The sequence below is a fragment of the Rutilus rutilus genome, assembly GCF_951802725.1.
Source record: "Rutilus rutilus genome assembly, chromosome: 4".
NCBI classification, from domain to species: domain Eukaryota; kingdom Metazoa; phylum Chordata; class Actinopteri; order Cypriniformes; family Leuciscidae; genus Rutilus; species Rutilus rutilus.
The window spans coordinates 50737769-50757208 of NC_140212.1; the positions used below are offsets into that span (position 1 = coordinate 50737769).

Genomic DNA, 19440 nt, shown 5'->3' on the forward strand with positions numbered 1-19440 from the left:
CCAAGAAAGAATTGATCCCCAGCTAACAGTAAATTACGAAGTAAATTAAGGGTAACAGCATAGGTAACTTAAATCGAAGTTCAAGACAATAAATCTGATAAGCACACACGAGTAATCTCTTTTAAATACAAACAATACTTTATTGATTATATAGGCTACTAACACATAAAGCTAATATCTAACACAAACACACGCACACGCACACACACATTCATACGCGTTGCAGGAAGGGATAGAGTGAGGAAAGAGTGGGTTTAAGAGTGAGAGGATGAAATCTCACGATTCTATATGCACTTATAAGACATGACCTGGAACGAACCATTAATCATTAATTAACCCTTCTATCGTTTCTTAGACAGGTTATTAAATGTATCAATACACCAGTTCAGCTTTCAGTCTGGAGGTACTACTTGCTTGTCCTTTGCGTTCCTTTTTGGGAATTCCCTTTGTTGCGTAAAAGGGGGTTTCCCGGTCCGTTCCTTGGCTGGTCTCCTCGTGCCTGATGTCTGCGGCGGCCAGTCACGTGGTGTGCTGGAGCTGCTGAATGAAAAGTCTTTGAAGTTGAAAGCGTGCGTTGCAGCCATGAATCGTTGACCGAAACTTTGCCGCAAAACTTTACTTAAAACCGAGACTTTCAATCGGAAAGGGAAAATAACACAAAGAAAGAAATAAAATGAGATATGGAGAGTAGTTAGATGACTGGAAATGAATCTAACCCATCTGATCTTAATTTGGGTTGGTCTGCTCCTCAGTTACATGGTTACTGGTCTTGCTTTAGATCTTCATCTCCCGCTGCATTTTTGTTCTGCACTTGTTGAGAGCGAGAACAGAGAGCAAGAGATGGAGCAGCACAGAGATCGAGAGGGCACCGAGAGAGAGAGCTTTGTTTAGGGTCTAAGATTTTTAAACTCAAAGTTTGTCCAACCTCCAGGATGAGTTCTGGCCAATTAGACCCTGGCTGAATTTAGGAGGTGGCATTCTTTTCAGTTCTGATCGTAAATCATGCATTATCTGGGATCTCCAAAACTGATAGAGAGAACAGAGACTACAGTTTAGACATGGTCAGTATTATAAGAATACGAAACATTTTACACAGATTTCAATCAAGCCATCTTGCTAGTTGCGTTCGTAAGATAGCATTGATATGAAACAGTACACACTTTCATTCACCCACCTAATAGTTATACAATTACATGAATTATATGGGATTAAAGCATATTAAATGGACACATATATCGTAGAAACACATAGAATGATGTATGATGTTTATAAGTCCATTGAAAATTGTTATTGAATGAGTTTTATGTATAATGTAGGGAGAATCTCAGTTTTCTGGTTTAGAGAGAAAAGAATTCTGGTTTGTTCATTCAGAGGTCCTTACGGAGGAGGAGGCCTGGAATGTTGTAGGGGTTCCGCAACATCTGCTGGTATCGATCCGTCTTGCAAACTATCAAAGTTTACCAATAAAAGTCGTTGGTCCGCAGACTTTCTGGAGACTGTGAATGATTCATGGCTCTGGGTTGAGCTTCAAGGATTTTGATAGGTTAACGTCTCTTTGTGTGTAACGTTTATGGGCTTAAGACAGCCCTGGGGTCACAGGTATTTCCTGCTGAAATCTCTTTGTCTCTCGTGGGACCTTGGGTCTCACGTCATCTCTTGACCAGTCAGTGTTTCGGCACAAATCTAGCATTGTCCATTCATTATTTAGTTAGTGCTGGGGCTCCTTTAATTAGTCAGACCGGTGATGCCGGACCCGATGGCAAGATTGATGACGATCATGAGATGTTCTGAACAAATCTTCCTCTTTGTTCGGCAGGAAGTGGGAAGTTTGAACTAATTTTCTGGAAGAAGATTAGTTGGTGGTTGGTTTCTACCCATTGTCGCTACAGCATTATGGGTAGAATCTCTCATCAGTTTATTCTCATTCATCAACACAGTTTCACTAATGATAAAGGATTAACCCAAAACCCAGGATAGAGTGTGTGTGTGAATGTGGTCTGGACTGTGTGTATGAGGCTCTTTGTGTCAGAGACGCTGTAGAAGGATAGAGTTCCTGCACTGTGATCCACAAACACTCCTGTTCTACACACTCCTATTCTCCAGCTGATGGGCTTTACAGGGAGTTCAGTCTTTATGTCATTGTGCCAGAATGAGTAACTGGAGGAAGAGCAGGACAAACTCCAGGACTGATCATTAGCTCCAAACCCACACTCTTGACCCTCTCCCTTCCTGCTGATGCTCTTATATGACACTGATATACACACACCATCACCACTCCACTCAATCTCCCAGTAACAGCGTCCACACACACTCTCTCTACACAACACCTGAGGATAATAATCAAATCTGTCTGGATGATCAGGATACGGCTGGAGCTCTGTGTAAGTGCCAATAATCTCTCTGTTCTCCTCAGACAGAAAGAGGAGTTTATTCACTGTGTTCAGATCCAGAGTGAGCGGATGAGAATCTGATGGAGAGAAAACACACATCAGTGAATTACAGAAACTCTCTATCTCGAGTCTTCATTTCAGATCTGACTCGTTCATTCAGGATTGTGAGCAACCGATGATAATAAAGCACTAAAGAAATATCATTCTGTAAAAGCTTTTGTCCTGAATGAGGTTCTGACTGAAATCGCCATGGTTACCAAACAGAAGAGATAGGATTCTTATGTTCAAATATTTCTGTAATCAGGAATTATGAAACTGTTTGATCTTTTACTGTTTTTTTAATTGCTTTGCCACAATTTTCTCAAGCAAGTTTTACATTTCAAAAACTCTTCATACTAATATCACAACAGATCATCAGAAGTGCACTTTCCCCAAATATTCCAGCGTGTGTGTGTGTGTGTAGACGTACATTTTCGTAGTCCTGCTGTAATCCAGATCTCTCCTCCATGATCCACACTACAAAACACACACAGTGACAGTTAATCAGTAAACACACACACAAACACACTCTCTCTCACACACACACACACACACACACACACACACACACTCTCTCTCTCTCTCTCTCTCTCTCTCTCTCTCTCTCTCTCTCTCTCTCTCACACACACACACACATACACACTCTCTCTCTCTCTCTCTCACACACACACACACACACACTCTCTCTCTCTCTCTCTCTCTCTCTCTCTCTCTCTCTCTCTCTCTCTCTCTCTCTCACACACACACACACATACACACTCTCTCTCTCTCTCTCTCACACACACACACACACACACACACACACTCTCTCTCTCTTAAACACACATGCGCACACACACACACACACACACACACACACACACACACACACACACACACGTAGTGTTTTCATGTTTTATGAGGACTTTCCATAGACATAATGATTTTTATACTGTACAAACTGTATATTCTAGTCCCTTACACTAACCCTATCCCTAAACCTACCCATCACAGAAAACTTTCTGCAATTTCACATTTTCAAAAAAACATCACAGCCGTTTTCCTCATGGGGACCAAAAAAATGTCCCCACACGTACAAGGATTTCGGATATTGCCATCCTTGTTTTTGTCCCCATAATGTAGGGTTTACTAGGCCACACACTCTCTTGAACACACACACACACACTCTCTCTCTCTCTCTCTCTCTCTCTCTCGTGTGCGCATGTGCGGAGTGATTGTGGGAAGCGTGCGAGTGAATGAGTGACACCGTTTTTGAGTGAGTGCTTTATTTCTTTTGTATAATTTTGCTAGTTAGTAGTTTGTAGTAGGTTTATTTATAGTCCAGTCGTGTGGTGATTATGGGTCCAAACTCAAAAGACATGGCTGCAAATGCCTACCAGATGATTCGGTGTCGGTGGAAGAATCGGAAATGAAATTGGTGCACAAAATATTTTGTCTGCGTCAAGGATGAATAATGCTATTGTTATCTTTCTGAAGGAGTTAACTATGGTGGATCATTTAGTTGAGTGTGGTGTATCAGTGAGAGATAATTTCATTCCTGTACTGCCGCTGTCCAACCTTTCAAAAAAGGTTATTCTTTCAAATGTCCTACCCTTTATTCCCAATGATATGCTTGAACGCATTCTTGCGCATTACGGCAAAATCGTCGGTTTAATGAAGATGATTCCTCTGGGTATAAAAAACCCAGATTTAAAACACATCATGTCTTTCAGAAGACAAATTTTCATGATTTTGGGAGCTGAATGTCAGGATTTGAATGTTTCAGTGAAGCTGACAGTGTCGAGTAAGGATTATACTATTATACTATCTTCATTTCTTCCGACACAATGAGATGTTTTGTCTGTGGAAAGCATGGTCATACTAGACAAACGTGTCCCACAAAAAAAGACGCTGAACAAGTTAACCATGGGGATGAGTCAGTCACTGTTAATGAGCAGGTAAATCATACTCCCGATGAAAACAATGAAAATAAAACTGTTCAGAACTCTGAAAAAGTTAGCGACAGCCTTAGTGAACCTAGTTCGTCTGGTAGTGTCGATAACTCTGATGTGGTCCCCATTGTTCCTGATGTATTGAGTGAAAATATTGCTGGTGATCGTGTAGAAAAACAGGATGGTGCAGAACCTGTTGGTGCTGATAGCACTAGGGTTTCTGAGCACATTGGTAAACATGTGAAATTTGAGGGAGCGACAAATTTTATTGATTCACAAATAGATAACTTGGTCGCATAATGAGACTAAAGATGGTTTGGAACATGATGGACACTCTCTTTATGATTCTGACAGTGAATACTCAGATAGTTGTGGAGACAGCATTGATGCAACCTCTCAAGGAAGTTTCACTTCTAAAACAAATGTATCCTACTACTGTTAGGTTAGGACACAGACTCAAACTGCTGGCAACAAAAGGTTTTATTCTTCTTCAAAAAGGGAAACACAAAAGTCTGTCAACGACCCAGACAGGAGCTCAATATAGGCTAAACAAATTTAGAGGGACTCCCAGGGTAGTGTCCTCAGAAGATCGACACAACGTCTGAAGAACCAGAACCAGGCGGTGTAGCGCAGCAACGGTCTGAAGCGGCAGGAGAATGGCGACTCTCAGGTAGTATGTGAAGGAGGGCAGAGAAAGGGGCGATCCACAAGCAGAGACTGAGAGCAAGGCCAGGGCTGAATGCAGCAGAACCACCTGAGAAAGTCAGGAGGAGGTAGAGAAAAAAAAAAAAAAAATGAAACAAAAGGTCCAACATGACACAGAGAAACACAAGACAAGGCAACTGGAGCAATAATCACACATAGCTCAAACAACGATCTGGCACAAGACAACACACACAAGGGGACTAAATAGGAGACAGAAGGAATGAATTGATGCAGGATCAGGTGAGGGGAGTGAAACAATAACGAGGTAATGAATGGGATAACAAGGGGGCGGGGAGAGACACCGTAATGACAGAGAAAGCACATGGTGAACTGTCAAAACAGACCCACATGCTCCAAACAAACACAAAACCACAACAGAGACCGGGAAGAATGGACAGATCAGCCCAGGGACGTGACAACTACACGGTTGAACAGTTGAATCATTTTCTTGATTCTACAAAAAAAAAAAAAAAAATTTAAATGCTTTTTCCAAGTCTGAGGCTTTTCAATGAATCATGTGCCATTGCCATGAGAAAATCTACTTTAGAGGAACTTGATCAACCAAAACGTTATCGACTTGAATGAATGAAGACTCGATCTGCGAAAAACTATTAAGATTATGATGAGTTTTGTGGTGTTTTGTGGTGCTATTGCTCTTTGAATTTCTTTTTCTTATCCCCATGACTTCATTTAATATTGGTTCTTTTAATATTAATGGTTGTCGGGGCATTGAGAAGAGAGCTGCATTATTTGATTATTTACAGTTAAAAAAGATAGATAGAAGTCTTATTACAAGAGACGCATACGAATGATACACACAAACTTAGTCCCGGTCACGTTGGAAGTTACCGAGTTGGGGACTATTTTCAGGGGCTGTGTCATATCATTACGCCTGCTGGACTCATGGTACGGCAGCAAAGTTTCTTGATTATTACACAGGAATGAGAGTATAGTTCCTAGCCATATCAGCCTAGAAAATCGCAACTTTACATTTTACGTCGGTCTTATGACACGATGTAACTACAGAAGAGTCAAGTTTTAAATAGGAAAAATATCGAAACTCTTTGGTAATTTTTTTGAGAAATATGCTAATGGTCTTGTCCGATTCAATGATCTATGCTAAGCTATGCTAAAAGTGGTACCGCCAGACCCGGAGATCGGCTGAATGGATTCGCAAACGGTAAAACTCAACTGTTTAACTCTGGGGGAGTTGTAAAATGAGCCTATTTCCAAAAAAAGTGGAGTATCCCTTTAAGACAAACTGATATCTATAATCAGTACTGTTATATGCAGTCAAATGCCGTGAACTATAATGTTAATGAGAATAATTTCAGTAGTGACATACACTGCTCGTGAACAGCAGTTTGTTGTCCCAGGAATAATCAGTCACATTATAGACACATCTGTAAGCATTTGATTATCAGTGGTTCAAAATTGCATTTAGCACAAGTTTCACCCTAGCCTAGGTTTCCCCATGCTGCCTTGCGCGCAGCGCAATTTTATTCACGCTGCTAGGCAGCCTGGACACCATGGACCAGATTTTTGCCTAAGCGAGGGGACCAATCACAGAACGGGGAGGGAGCAGCAAGACGATGATGATACACTATGCGACACACCGAAGCAGTTTGTTTATATCCGTGTTTTTTTCGATAAAAACATGTCTGTAGAGTTTCCATATATACCTTCTACCCTCATGTTTGTCTTGCACAAACGGCAATAGTCGCTGAACGCGATCGTGTACACATAAATCTCTGACCCATCGTCTTCTTCCTTGTTGAATTTCTGTCGCTCTACATACGTCATCTAGTATAATTGAAACGATTGGCTATGAGCTACGTACAGGCGCATTTGATAGACATTCGTAGCGCCCAAAAACGGCTCTGGGCATTCGTAAACCATGCCTCAAATACGAGAAAATGAACATGTGGTTTCCAGACCACGTCTCAATGAGACGAGGTCTGACGTTAGTCAGGCTAGATTTTAACTGTACTTTAGGTCAAGCTGTGGATAGGAATCATGAGGAACCTCATGCTTGTGCGGCTGAAGCACTTAGGTCTAATTAATTATCATAGTTTTACTGATTTATGGAGAGACATTTTTCCAGGGGTTAGGCAGTATACCTGGCTCAAACAGAATTCTAATGAAATAAATATCAGCAGCAAGACTTGATCGGTTTTATGTGAAGGCTAATAATCTGGGGAGATGTCTCTATTTCACCAAACCTCTTGTCTGATCACCACTATATTTATATGACTGTTTCCGTTCCTTGTATTAAATCTTTTTCTACGTATTGGCATTTTTAATAATAATTTACTCCAGGATAATTCTTTAATTCATGCTTTTCACTCCTTTTGGAAAGCTTGGAAAGAGGTAAGAGAAAGTTGTTGGTGGGATATAGGAAAAGTACAGATAAAACTTTTTTTGTCAACAGTATACTGCCCACAGCACCATGTTATGAACTGCTCCGAGACACGAAGGTAGAGAATCCAAATGCAGCTTTTATTAAAGGGGTATCCAGAATCGCAAGAACAGGAAGACAGTCCAAAAAAACAAACAAAACAAAACAAAACAGGCAGGGGTCAGAGGCACAAGAGTAATCCACGGGACAGGCAAGAAATCCAATAAACCAAGAGACAAGAAAACCAGAATTCCATTTTTGGAAATAGGTATAGATGTTCTTGGCAAAGGGAGTGTAAGCTTGCCATTTTTTGTTGGGACTAGCTAAACTTGCTATTTTGAAATCCCATCGGTGCAAGAATGAGAACCAAAATGTTGACTTGGTGATGTTGTGTTTTTTTTTATTTTTTTTTATTTTTTTGTTTTTTTATTGCTTGCCCACAGTAGAAAATTAACATTTACAGTATCACAACAAAGTCATATTCATGTCACAGGGTATACAAAACATAATAGACAGGAATAAGAGAAAGAAATTAAAATAACAACCACAAATAAACAAACAAGGTCACACTGACTTAAAGCATCCTTTAGATAGGAAGTCAAAGAAAATTAGAAGAAATTAGAAAAAGCATTTCGGTAAACCTATTAAGGGAGTTCCTTTATATATTCCCAAAGGGGAGACCATATGAGCCAGAATTTGTTTGATTTTTTATGTTTATCGTAGGTGAGCTTTTCAAGTGGTAACCATGTAGCGATTTGTGATGTCCACATTTTAAAGGATGGAGCCTGTGATGCAGACCAGAGTAACAAAATGCATTTTTTGGCTAAATATACCAGGACAACAAATAGCTGTATTGCATCTTTTTTAAACAGACTGTTCACATTAAGGTTCAATAAATACAAAGCTGGGGTCATATCGAAGTGTAGTCCAAGAAGATCTTCCATTACACTATGTACTTTTGAAGACTCAAATTTCATCATTTAGGGCCCTATTTTAACGATCTGAAACGCAAGTGTCAAAGCGCAAAGCGCAAGTAACTTTGTGGGCGGGTCTCGGCGCTGTTGCTATTTTCCCGGCGGGATAAATGACTCTTGCGCCGGGCGCAAATCTAAAAGGGGTTGGTCTGAAGTAGCTTCATTATTCATAGGTGTGGTTTGGGCGTAACGTGAAATAAACCAATCAGAGCATCATCTCACATTCCCTTTAAGAGCAGACGCACTTTTTCCTTGGCGTATTGCTATTATAACGGCGGATTTGCCAGGCGCGCGTCAAGAGCGGTTCACAGCCGAGGAGAGCAACGCTCTCGTCACGGCCGTAAAAGAGAGAGAAGTGACATTGGGGATGGGAGAAACACACCCAAATTAGCTTCGGCTAAACAGGCATATAATAATGTGGGTAAATGTGTAAGCTAGATGTATGCTTTTATAATAATAAATTATTATATTTATAATAAATTATCTATCTATCTATCTATCTATCTATCTATCTATCTATCGTTTGTAATAATATGATTCGCAAAAATGAAAACTGCTGCTTCTGTGTAGATTAGAGAATCACAGTGTATGAGCGTTGTGCACTCTATACATTATGGTCAAGCATGCGCCCTTAAAATAGCATAATGAACAACGCGCAACGCGCCACTGACTTTAGACTAGGTTTTTTATGGCCAGTGGCGCAATTGTTTTATGGAACAGTAAAATAGCACCAGGGAACGTTTGCGCCAAAACACGCCTCCTTTTTTGCGCTGAACCGCCCAGAGAGCGCAAGTTCATTCCCTAGTTTAGCGACGTGCTTCTGTGGAGGGAAAAGCGCGCTTTGCGCGGGTGCAAAATAGGAATGAAACATGCGTCGGTGTACAAAGTCAATTGCGCTGGGTGCAAGATAGGGCCCTTAATGTTTTTAGTATTATTATTACTTTTTTACCTTTCATTAATATTCGTAATCAGTAGTATTATGTATCTCTTTTATACCTTTTATATACATTCATAATTATTTGTACTCATTGTATTTTGTGAATATGTGGGAGAGACTTTGGGAGACTTTGGACTTGAGTGTGCTGCTGGACTGAAATGTATATGCAGTTTTTCATCAAGCATAGTATAAGGGGAATACATTCCAACGTTAATGGAAACCATATGTTCTTCTGCTGCTGTGTAAATGTATGTGTTCCTATGGAGATGTAGTTTTTTTTCCTTGGTCAGGGATATAAAAACCAAGCCCTGTTTGTCGGAAAATTAGAGAAGAGATGGAAATAATGGAAAGATGACTGAGCAGCTGAATTAGATCTTCGCTAGTCCAATGTCTCTCTCTCCTATGTTTTATATTAATTAAATAAATACGAGATATCTTTTGGCAAAATCACTGGTGTCTGTTTCCATGAAATTAAACAACAGGGGAAAGCAAGATTCTTAAATCAACAATTTGGCGTCACGAACATGATAGTATATCCAGAAATAATGTCTCTGTGGTGATTAGGTGTGTTTCCTATGATCGTCCTCTAGATGGCAGTAGTACCTAATAGAGTGAACAATTACCTAAAGGGTCACAAAAGAAGTGACAGAGAGCTAAGCTCATGTTAGAATTGTATGTTCTGATAATAAAGAGGCTACACGCCAGTTCAAACAATTTATTTGTTCAGAGTGTTTGATCAATAAACACTACATGGTACCAGGAGTGAACTGTCCTGTGATACAACAGAGATGGATGCTGTCAAACCACCGCAATCGCTGAAACTCACCGGGAGTGTTGATAGCAGCTGGCGGACATTCAAGCAGCAATTCACGCTATATATGCAGGCTGTTGGTCTGGATGGTAAGGCGGATTCACGGAAAATAGCGTTGCTCTTGACTGTTGCTGGACCTCAGGCGATTGAAGTATACAATACTTTTACGTTCGCGGACGCTGCGGACGGAGAAAAATATGATGAGGTCATAAAGAAATTTGATGAGCACTGCTCACCCAAGAAAAATGAAACATACGAAAGGTATGTGTTTCGTTCACGCATTCAATCTCAGGGAGAAAGTTTTGACTCATTCTTGACGGACTTGAAGCTAAAGGCAAAAACATGCAACTTTGGAGTCTTAGCTGAATCAATGATCAGAGATCAAATTGTTTTCGGAATCGATGACAAGAAAATAAGAGAAAGACTGCTCAGAGAAACAGAGCTGACATTAGAAAGTGCTATTAAGATTTGTCATGCGAGTGAGCTCGCTCTGTTGCATTCTAGGACTTTCACCGGTAAAGAAGGCATTACAGGTGCTGACTGTCCAGTAGTTGGTGCTGTTACCCACAAAATGAAAAGGCAGAGTCAAAAAGCAGTACCTAAGACTGGCACAGATTCATTTTGCTGTAAAAGATGTGGCTCAAAGCATCAGCCTAAACAATGCCCAGCATATGGAAAGCAATGTGCAAAATGCAAAGGCATGAACCACTTCGCTAAGCAGTGTTTTTCGAAGAATAAAACAAAGCAATCATCATTTGTTCATGTTGTGGATGAGACAGAGTTGTCTGACACTTTCTTTGTGGGCATGGTCAGTGGAGACACAGAAAATATTCAGCAAAAACAAGAAGAGAATAAAAAAAATGACTCCGATGTGAACTGTGTATCTGATGACAAATGGATTGTGTCACTACAAGTCAATGGAACCATTGTGCCTCTTAAACTTGATACAGGAGCAAAGGCCAATCTCATAAGCATAAGTGACATAAAGGAAATGAAATCAAGCCTCAGATAAAAAGAAACACTGTGTCGCTCAAAACCTACAATGGACAGGAAATAAAGACTCAAGGTGTGTGCAGACTCCGAGTATGTGTCAAGAACAAAATTCATCACCTGCTCTTTGTTGTAGTTCCAGATAATCATCAGTCTCTCCTTGGTGACAAAGCCTGTGAGGAATTAGGACTGGTAAAAAGAGTGTACTGTATCAATAGTCATGGTGTAACAGCAACACAGCAGGAAACTACAGATGACATTGTTCGCAGATTTGATGATGTTTTCAAGGGACTGGGAGCTCTACCATTCATTTACAAAATTCATCTCAAAGAAGATGCTCACCCTGTAGTTCACGCTCCGAGAAGGGTTTCTGCGCCACTTAAAGAGAAACTAAAAAAGGAGCTGGATAAGATGACAGCTCTAGGAGTAATTAAGAAAGTGGAGGAACCCACAGACTGGGTGAACTCGATGGTCTGTGTAAAAAAGAAAAATGGTGATCTGAGAGTATGCATGGATCCTCAAGACTTGAATGCGAGCATAAAAAGGGAGCACTACCAGATTCCCAAACGTGAGGAGATCACGAGTGAAATGACTGGTGCACAGTATTTCAGCAAGTTGGACGCTTCACAGGGATTCTGGCAATTGAAGCTTCATGAAGACAGTACCAAGTACTGTACGTTCAATACTCCATTTGGACGGTATTCATTTCTTCGTCTACCCTTTGGCATAATTTCAGCCTCAGAAATCTTTCATCGTGCCATGGAGCATATCATAGAAGGACTGGAGGGAGTTCGTGCATATGTCGATGACATAGTCGTTTGGGGATCCTCTTTGCAGGAACACAATCAGAGACTTTTCCAGCTACTTCAGAGAGTTCGGAAATATGGCCTCAAGTTAAACAGAGCTAAATGTCTGTTCGGTGTCACTGAAATGACCTTTCTAGGTGACAAGTTGTCTGGATGTGGTGTTGAACCTGACAAAAGCAAAATTCAGGCGATTCTGGACATGCCGAGTCCTGTGGACAAAAAAGGTGTGCTGAGGATAATGGGAATGGTAAATTTCATTGGCAAATTCATACCAAACCTCTCCGCAAAAACTGCGAACCTCAGGGAACTGTTGAATCATAAAGCTGAGTTCAAGTGGACAAGTAAGCATGAGCAAGAATGGAAAATGCTCAAGTCAACCTTGACAAATGCACCAGTTCTAACCTACTTTGATTCCTCTAAGTGTATCAAAATATCCACGGACGCATCAAAAGATGGTCTAGGTGCAGTCTTGCTCCAAGCAGATGTTGATGGCTGGAAACCGATAGCCTATGCCTCTAGGACAATGACACAATCTGAGTGCAGATATGCTCAGATCGAAAAGGAATGTCTCGGACTTGTTTTTGGATTTGAGAAATTTCACGAATACGTCTATGGCTTATCGTCATTCACAGCAGAGACGGACCACAAGCCTTTAATTGCAATCATCAGAAAGAATCTGAATCAGATGTCTCCACGTATTCAGCGTCTAATGATGAGACTGCAACGTTATGATTTCGAATTAGTCTACACACCAGGGAAATACATAGTCCTAGCTGATGCGCTGTCCCGTGCACCATTAACATGCACATCCTCAGATGCGAGTTCCACAGAAGATGATGTGAACACACATGTGAATCTTGTTGTTGAATCTCTTCCCGTGTCTGATCAGAAGCTCAAGCAAATAGCTGAGGAGACAGCAAAAGATCCAGTTCTCCAGGCTGTAATTGAAAATCTGAACAATGTCTGGGTCAGAAGTTCCTGCTCGCAATTCTACAATGTTAGAGATGAGCTCAGTGTGGCAGATGGCATTCTTCTGAGACGGGACAGAATAGTTGTTCCACAAGCGCTGAGAAAAGAGATGCTTTCCAGGATACACGAGGAACATCTTGGGATGGAAAAGTGCAAGAGGAGATCCAGGGATTCAGTTTATTGGCCTGGAATAAATTCTGACATTGAAAAAATGGTCAGTACTTGTGAAGTTTGTCTGAAGCATCAAAACAAGCAAGCAAGAGAACCAATGATCACAACAGACCTACCTCAGCATCCTTGGCAGAAAGTAGGTACTGATCTGTTTCATTTCCATGGTAAAGAGTATTTGCTGGTAGTGGATTATTTTTCAAATTTTCCAGAAATAGCCCTGCTGTCTAGCTCCTCAAGTGCATGTGTGATACAGCAGATGAAGTCGATTTTTGCCAGGCATGGCATTCCTCTGGTTGTAGTGAGTGACAACGGCCCATGTTACAACTCAAAGGAATTTCAGGACTTTGCTGCTCATTATGATTTCAGACACGTGACCTCAAGTCCCCATCATGCTCAGTCTAATGGGAAGGCAGAAAAAGGAGTGCATATAGTAAAGCAATTGTTGAAGAAAGCATCTGAAGGAAGGTCAGATCCATATCTAGCTCTTCTGAGCTATCGAGCAACCCCTCTGGAACATGGTGCATCTCCTGCAGAGCTCTTAATGAATCGCAAGATAAGAACGACACTTCCCTGCCGGATTGACACAAAACGAGACATGATGAACAGTGCAGCAATAAAGCAGAAACAGAAGGCTCTTCAAAAGAGACAAAAAACAAACTATGACAAGCAAACCAAAATGCTGAAAGTGTTATCAAAGAATGACATTGTGAGAGTGGAAGATACCAACTGCTGGAACAAGAAAGCTGTTGTTTTGGAAGAGGTGAATCCGAGATCATATGTTGTCAGAACAGAGAATGGGCAGGTCCTTCGGAGAAATCGCAGAAGTCTTCTTAAGACGCAAGAAACGAGCCAGACACTGACTGACATTAAAGGAGAAGAAGTTCTGGTCTCACCTGAAGATGTAACACCACCCAGCATGCAGTCTTCTTCATCTTCTTCCATTCCCCTGGAAAATGGTCATTCTGCAAAAACAAATGACCCTCCTATAATAAGAAGATCATCACGCATAATAAAGAAACCTGATCGACTTAATTTGTAAATAACTCTGCTCAGTTACCTTTGAAATGTGATAAACAAATGTGTTGTTTTGAAATTTCTGTTTAGTGTCAAATGGATAATTGTGTTATATTATTTCTATTGTTTCATGCATTTTAGTTTATATTTTTCTTCTAAAGGAAAGGGGATGTGGTGATTAGGTGTGTTTCCTATGATCGTCCTCTAGATGGCAGTAGTACCTAATAGAGTGAACAATTACCTAAAGGGTCACAAAAGAAGTGACAGAGAGCTAAGCTCATGTTAGAATTGTATGTTCTGATAATAAAGAGGCTACACGCCAGTTCAAACAATTTATTTGTTCAGAGTGTTTGATCAATAAACACTACAGTCTCAAGGTAAGACTTTTTCCTTTATATAAAAGTTCTAAGTCTGCCTGATGATTAGAGACAATGACTGTAACTGCTAAAAAGAACTGTGTTGTTTAAGGAGCCTGTGGTTTTGCCAAAGAATATAAAACATAGTATAATAAAAAAATTAAAATAATTCAATTTAATTTGGCTTATTTAGGTTCTCTGAAAAGTAAACCTCTAAAGTTATTTGATATGCTGGGATTGAGAAGGATCTTTTTTAGAAAAAAGACCATCTAGTCAAAAATTTGGGAGAATTAGCTGTAAGACGGTAAAACTATTATTTGCTGGTTGTCACTGATTGGTGGTTGGAAAATATGGCGAGACTGTTTAAAACGATGGCAGAGTAATCTCTAAAATATATCCAACACACGGAAGATTCGTACTCGAGGCGAGGAGGTGAAACACAAGCAAAGCTCGATTGACATGAGCGGTTAAGTGTGGCGAGTCTGTTTAAAACGATGGCAGGGAAAAACTCTAAAACATTAACACGCTGGAGTAATACGAGTTAAAATAGTTAGGATCGCGTGCATTCCAACTTTGACCGTTAAGCTGTTCAAATATTTTGAGGATACTGATCAGAGTAAGCTTAAAGAAAGAAAAAAAAGGAAAAAGAAAACAAGAAATTAATCTGAGAGAAAATCCACAAATATTAAAAAAATAATAAAAAAAATTGTTTTGAGTTAACTGGAAACTAAACAAAAATACTGAAAAACATTGAAGTTAACTTTTCTATAAAATTTTCTTTTGTTCTGTGAAGTGAAAGAAGGGAGAAAGAGTGAGGCAGCCCCTCCCTTCAGAATTTGCTCCATACCTTCACACACACATATACTGTAGTTTGGAGAAGGGAGGGAGAGAGAGAGAAGAAGGGTAGCCTCTGACACACACACACACATACATACATGCACATATGCATACACACACATACATAGGCTTGCAGTTCTGAGCGCACACACATAATATACAGAGAGAGCGAGAGAGAAGCAGAGTACCATAGCCCCACCCTTAGAGAAACACACTCACAGACACACACATCCCTGCTGTTCTGAGCAGCACAAAGTAACTTTGCAAGATGGCAGAAAGTGACTGTAACAGCAGAACAATTTCGGCTTGGTACCTTGAAAGAAAGAACAAGAAACAAGCTAAACTTTCGAAAAAAGGACTTGACATAAATGCAAATATGGATGCACAGTTACACTGGTTCGAGTCTCAAAAAGGCAAGATAAAATCACAAGCATTTCCAATACTGGCAGCTCATTGGATTGTAAAGCAAGGTGGAATTTGTTGTGATATAAATGGCGGTCCAGTTCCATTTGCTGAAGTAATGAAGTCTCAAATTGAAGCATTTAATAAGTTGAACAAAATCATGTCTATTAAATGTTCAGATGGAGAAAATACAACCAATGATGATTCGTTTGATCCAGATTGGACAAATATAATAACTGAAGCGGAAAGAAAATATTCACAACCACCAGTGAAATCCGCAACCACAGTAACGCCTCCTCCTTATAAACCAATCTATCCAGCTTTGCCCGAACAATATACAAGTTCATCTAAACCTGTGACACAGTCTCAACCTTCGAGATCAAATGGAGTTCCAGTTGACAAGATGTACATTGCATCTGCACAAGCAGCTCCAGTAATAACAAGATCTAAATCAGCCCAGCCAAACAGAGACATGTTGCGATGTACACCAGCTCGTAATTATGGATCTGACTGGGATGATGAGACAAGAGATGACGACATGATCACAGTTGACAAGATCGGTCCTGAATTTTCTTCACCTGTTGTTAAAAGGGAAGACTTACAATCTGAAATGATGACAGAAGAGAGACCATTCACACCAGGAGAGCGTCAAGCCATTCTCACAGCCTTGCCTCCTCTGAAGAGACAAGATCCAAACACAGAGTTTTGGCGAGAATTAGACTCTCTGGTTGAAGCACACCAAATGACATTAAAAGACATACACACCATTGTGAAAGCTAAAATCCCAAGAGACAGATGGGAACGCTTGCCAGCTTCGATAACCACAGCCCAATGGATAAATTTGTGGGTTGATGACCAGGGGCGACCCCTGGGTCTTTGGCAAGCATTAGATGTGTTTCGAAAAGAAATCCAAGAAATCTTGGGGACTGGAAAAATTCCTTTCACATTAGTGACATTGATTAAGCAAAAGGATGATGAATCTCCAGATGAATATGCTCTGCGTAAGTGGAATGCTTACGAGAGATGGGCTCTCTGTGCTAAGAAACAACCTGACAGAGATGATGTACAGTTCACTGACACACTTGTGGATGGACTTAGTACAAAATACCAACAAGCCTTATAACTTGGAGTCAATCCAGGTGAGACATATGATCAGATTTTACAATGGGCTGGGCGTTTAGAGATGGCTATGAGATCAAACAAGGAAGAAGGAAACAAGCCAAATCGAAGAGGAGTGGCAACAGCTCAATACAACATGGACACAAAGAAGAGGATGATTTTCTGCACCAACTGTGGAAAGCGTGGCCACTCAATAAAAGATTGTTGGGCTAAAGGAGGTGGAGCAGAAGGTCAAGGTCCATCATTTAAACAAGTCAGTGCGAAAAAAAATGATGAAACCTCTCAAGGGAAGACGTGGACTGAAGCGCAAGTCCGTCAGCTCATAGAGGGAATTATGCATCCGCAATAGGAATCAGCGGCCCCCTGTATTAGTAAGAAAAGAGACAATCGCCTTTTCGTCAATGCATTGATAGGGGGCCACCCATGTGACATTTTGGTTGACACAGGAGCAGCGATTTCGATAACAGATCTGAACCTACCTACAACAGATGAAACTATGGAAGTTGAAGGAGTTGGAGGAGGTATCACTAAATTTCGCAAAAGTATACAAGTTCCTTTGCAAATACATGAAGATGAAGTCTTATGGACATCTTTCTGGGTAGGGCCGAATTCACAAGGAAGCCTTATTGGCATGGACATTCTTCCACTGTTGAACATGATCATATTTACCGACAGTCGTCAAATCGCTACAACAGCTGGAATAATACCACACGAAGATCGCACATGTAATCTAACGTCTGTTGGTACGGCAAAACCAATTATCAGAGATTGGGGAAAAGATGGTGTGTGGGGACTTCTGTGCAGTTTATATCCAGATGTTTGGGCTAAACACAAATTGGATTGCGGTAAAGCCAACATTGACCCTGTTGTTATTGAGGGACCGATACATGCCCCTCATAAACAATACCCTATCCGACCTGAAGCAAGACAAGCTGTGGAAGAGATAGTGGCAGACTTGGAAGCTGAAGGAATCATCAGACAATCTTCATCAACCACTAATAGTCCTGTATGGCCTGTCAAGAAATCGGATAACTCATGGAGATTAACCATCGATTACACAAGACTTAACAGTGTAACACCAAAACCGCATCCTATTGTGGCCAATCCAGCCACCATTCTGAATGATATTCCAGGAAACGCAAGAATTTTCACAGTATTAGATGTACTGTCGGCTTTCTGGTCTATACCTATTGACGAAAGATCTCAAGAGAAATTGGCCTTCACAGTGGGGGCAAAACAGTTTGTCTGGAACAGACTCCCACAAGGACTTAATCTATCTCCTGTGGTATTCCATAGAACTTTGGATCAGTTCTTAACGGAGCGAAAAGCTGAAATTGAGAGTTTAGGGAGTGTTTGCATCCAATATGTTGATGACTTGTTGATTGCAAGCCCAGATGAAAACAGCCATATATTTGCTCTGAATGTTGTCCTACAAGCCCTTAGGAAAGGAGGATTCAAAGTCAACCCCGACAAAGCACAGTTGGCCAAAACCAAGGTTATCTACTTGGGCCAAGAAATATCTGTCGAGGGAAGGAGAATGACAACAGAGCGTGTAGAGGCATTACGGCAACTCCCAAAACCTCTAACAGTTACAGGAATACGGAAGGTGATGGGACTTTTCAACTACTGTCGCCAGTATATACCTGATTTTGCCAGCATCACTAGTCCTCTCATCGACTTGTACAAGGGAGGAAAGCCTGGAGTGGAGCAGATAACCTGGACACCAGAAGCTGAGGAAGCATTTACATCTATGAAAGAGAAACTGACATCAGCCCCAGCCTTGGGACTTCCCGATGGACGATTGCCATTCCATTTGTGGACCAGGGTGGGAAATGAGACCTACTCAGCAGTACTGTGTCAAAAACCAGGTGATTGATACAGACCAGTTGGATACTTTTCCACAAAGATTCCTGTCACAATGATTGGTCAACCACGATGTATACAAGCTCTCGATGGTGCCACATGGGCAGTGGATGCTGTGGAAAATTTGATAGGAGCACAAACCATCATACTTCACACTCCACACAGTATAGTGACGTTGTTGAACAACACAAACATCAAGACCATAACTGACGCAAGAAGAGCAAAATGGGAAGCAACTTTGTTGAACAGGGATTTGAGAGTGGAAATAATCAGAGACACATCCCTTAACCCTGCAACAATGATGCTAGAACCACATGAGGGAACACCACATGAGTGTGAAAAACAAGTAGAAGAGGAAAGCCATGGTCCTGTTAATCCAATCCCTCTTGAAAATCCAGATAAAGAGTTATGGGTTGATGGATCCAGTTATTATGTTGATGGAAAACGACATACTGGATGGGCTGTAGTGGAAGCTGATGGAACTGTTGTGAAGAAAGGAGCTCTTCCTGGGCAATTTTCAGCACAAGTAGCTGAGCTCACGGCACTTACGGAAGCTTTTGAACTATCAGAAGGAGATCGAGTCAACATCTACACAGATAGTCGTTATGCTTTTGGTGTGGTCCATGACTATCTTGCTCTGTGGAAAAGACGTGGACTTATCACTAGTAGCGGGAGCGAAATACAACACGCTTCCATAATTCGTCGCTTGATTGCAGCATGTCACTTAC

At 40.9% G+C, this 19440-nt stretch overlaps 1 protein-coding gene across 1 annotated transcript in view; it reads right to left on the bottom strand.

Annotated features, from left to right (window-relative positions):
* Positions 1-4823: 4823 nt before the first annotated feature.
* Positions 4824-19440, bottom strand: part of LOC311289098 (protein NLRC3-like) — a gene marked incomplete at its 5' end in the record, with an annotated part of 93889 nt that continues 79272 nt past the window's right edge. The window contains one exon of the mRNA XM_084406856.1: positions 4824-5114. Within this exon, the coding sequence (XP_084262982.1) occupies positions 5027-5114 (88 nt within the window). The 3' untranslated portion in view covers positions 4824-5026. The remainder of the gene's footprint in view (positions 5115-19440) is intronic.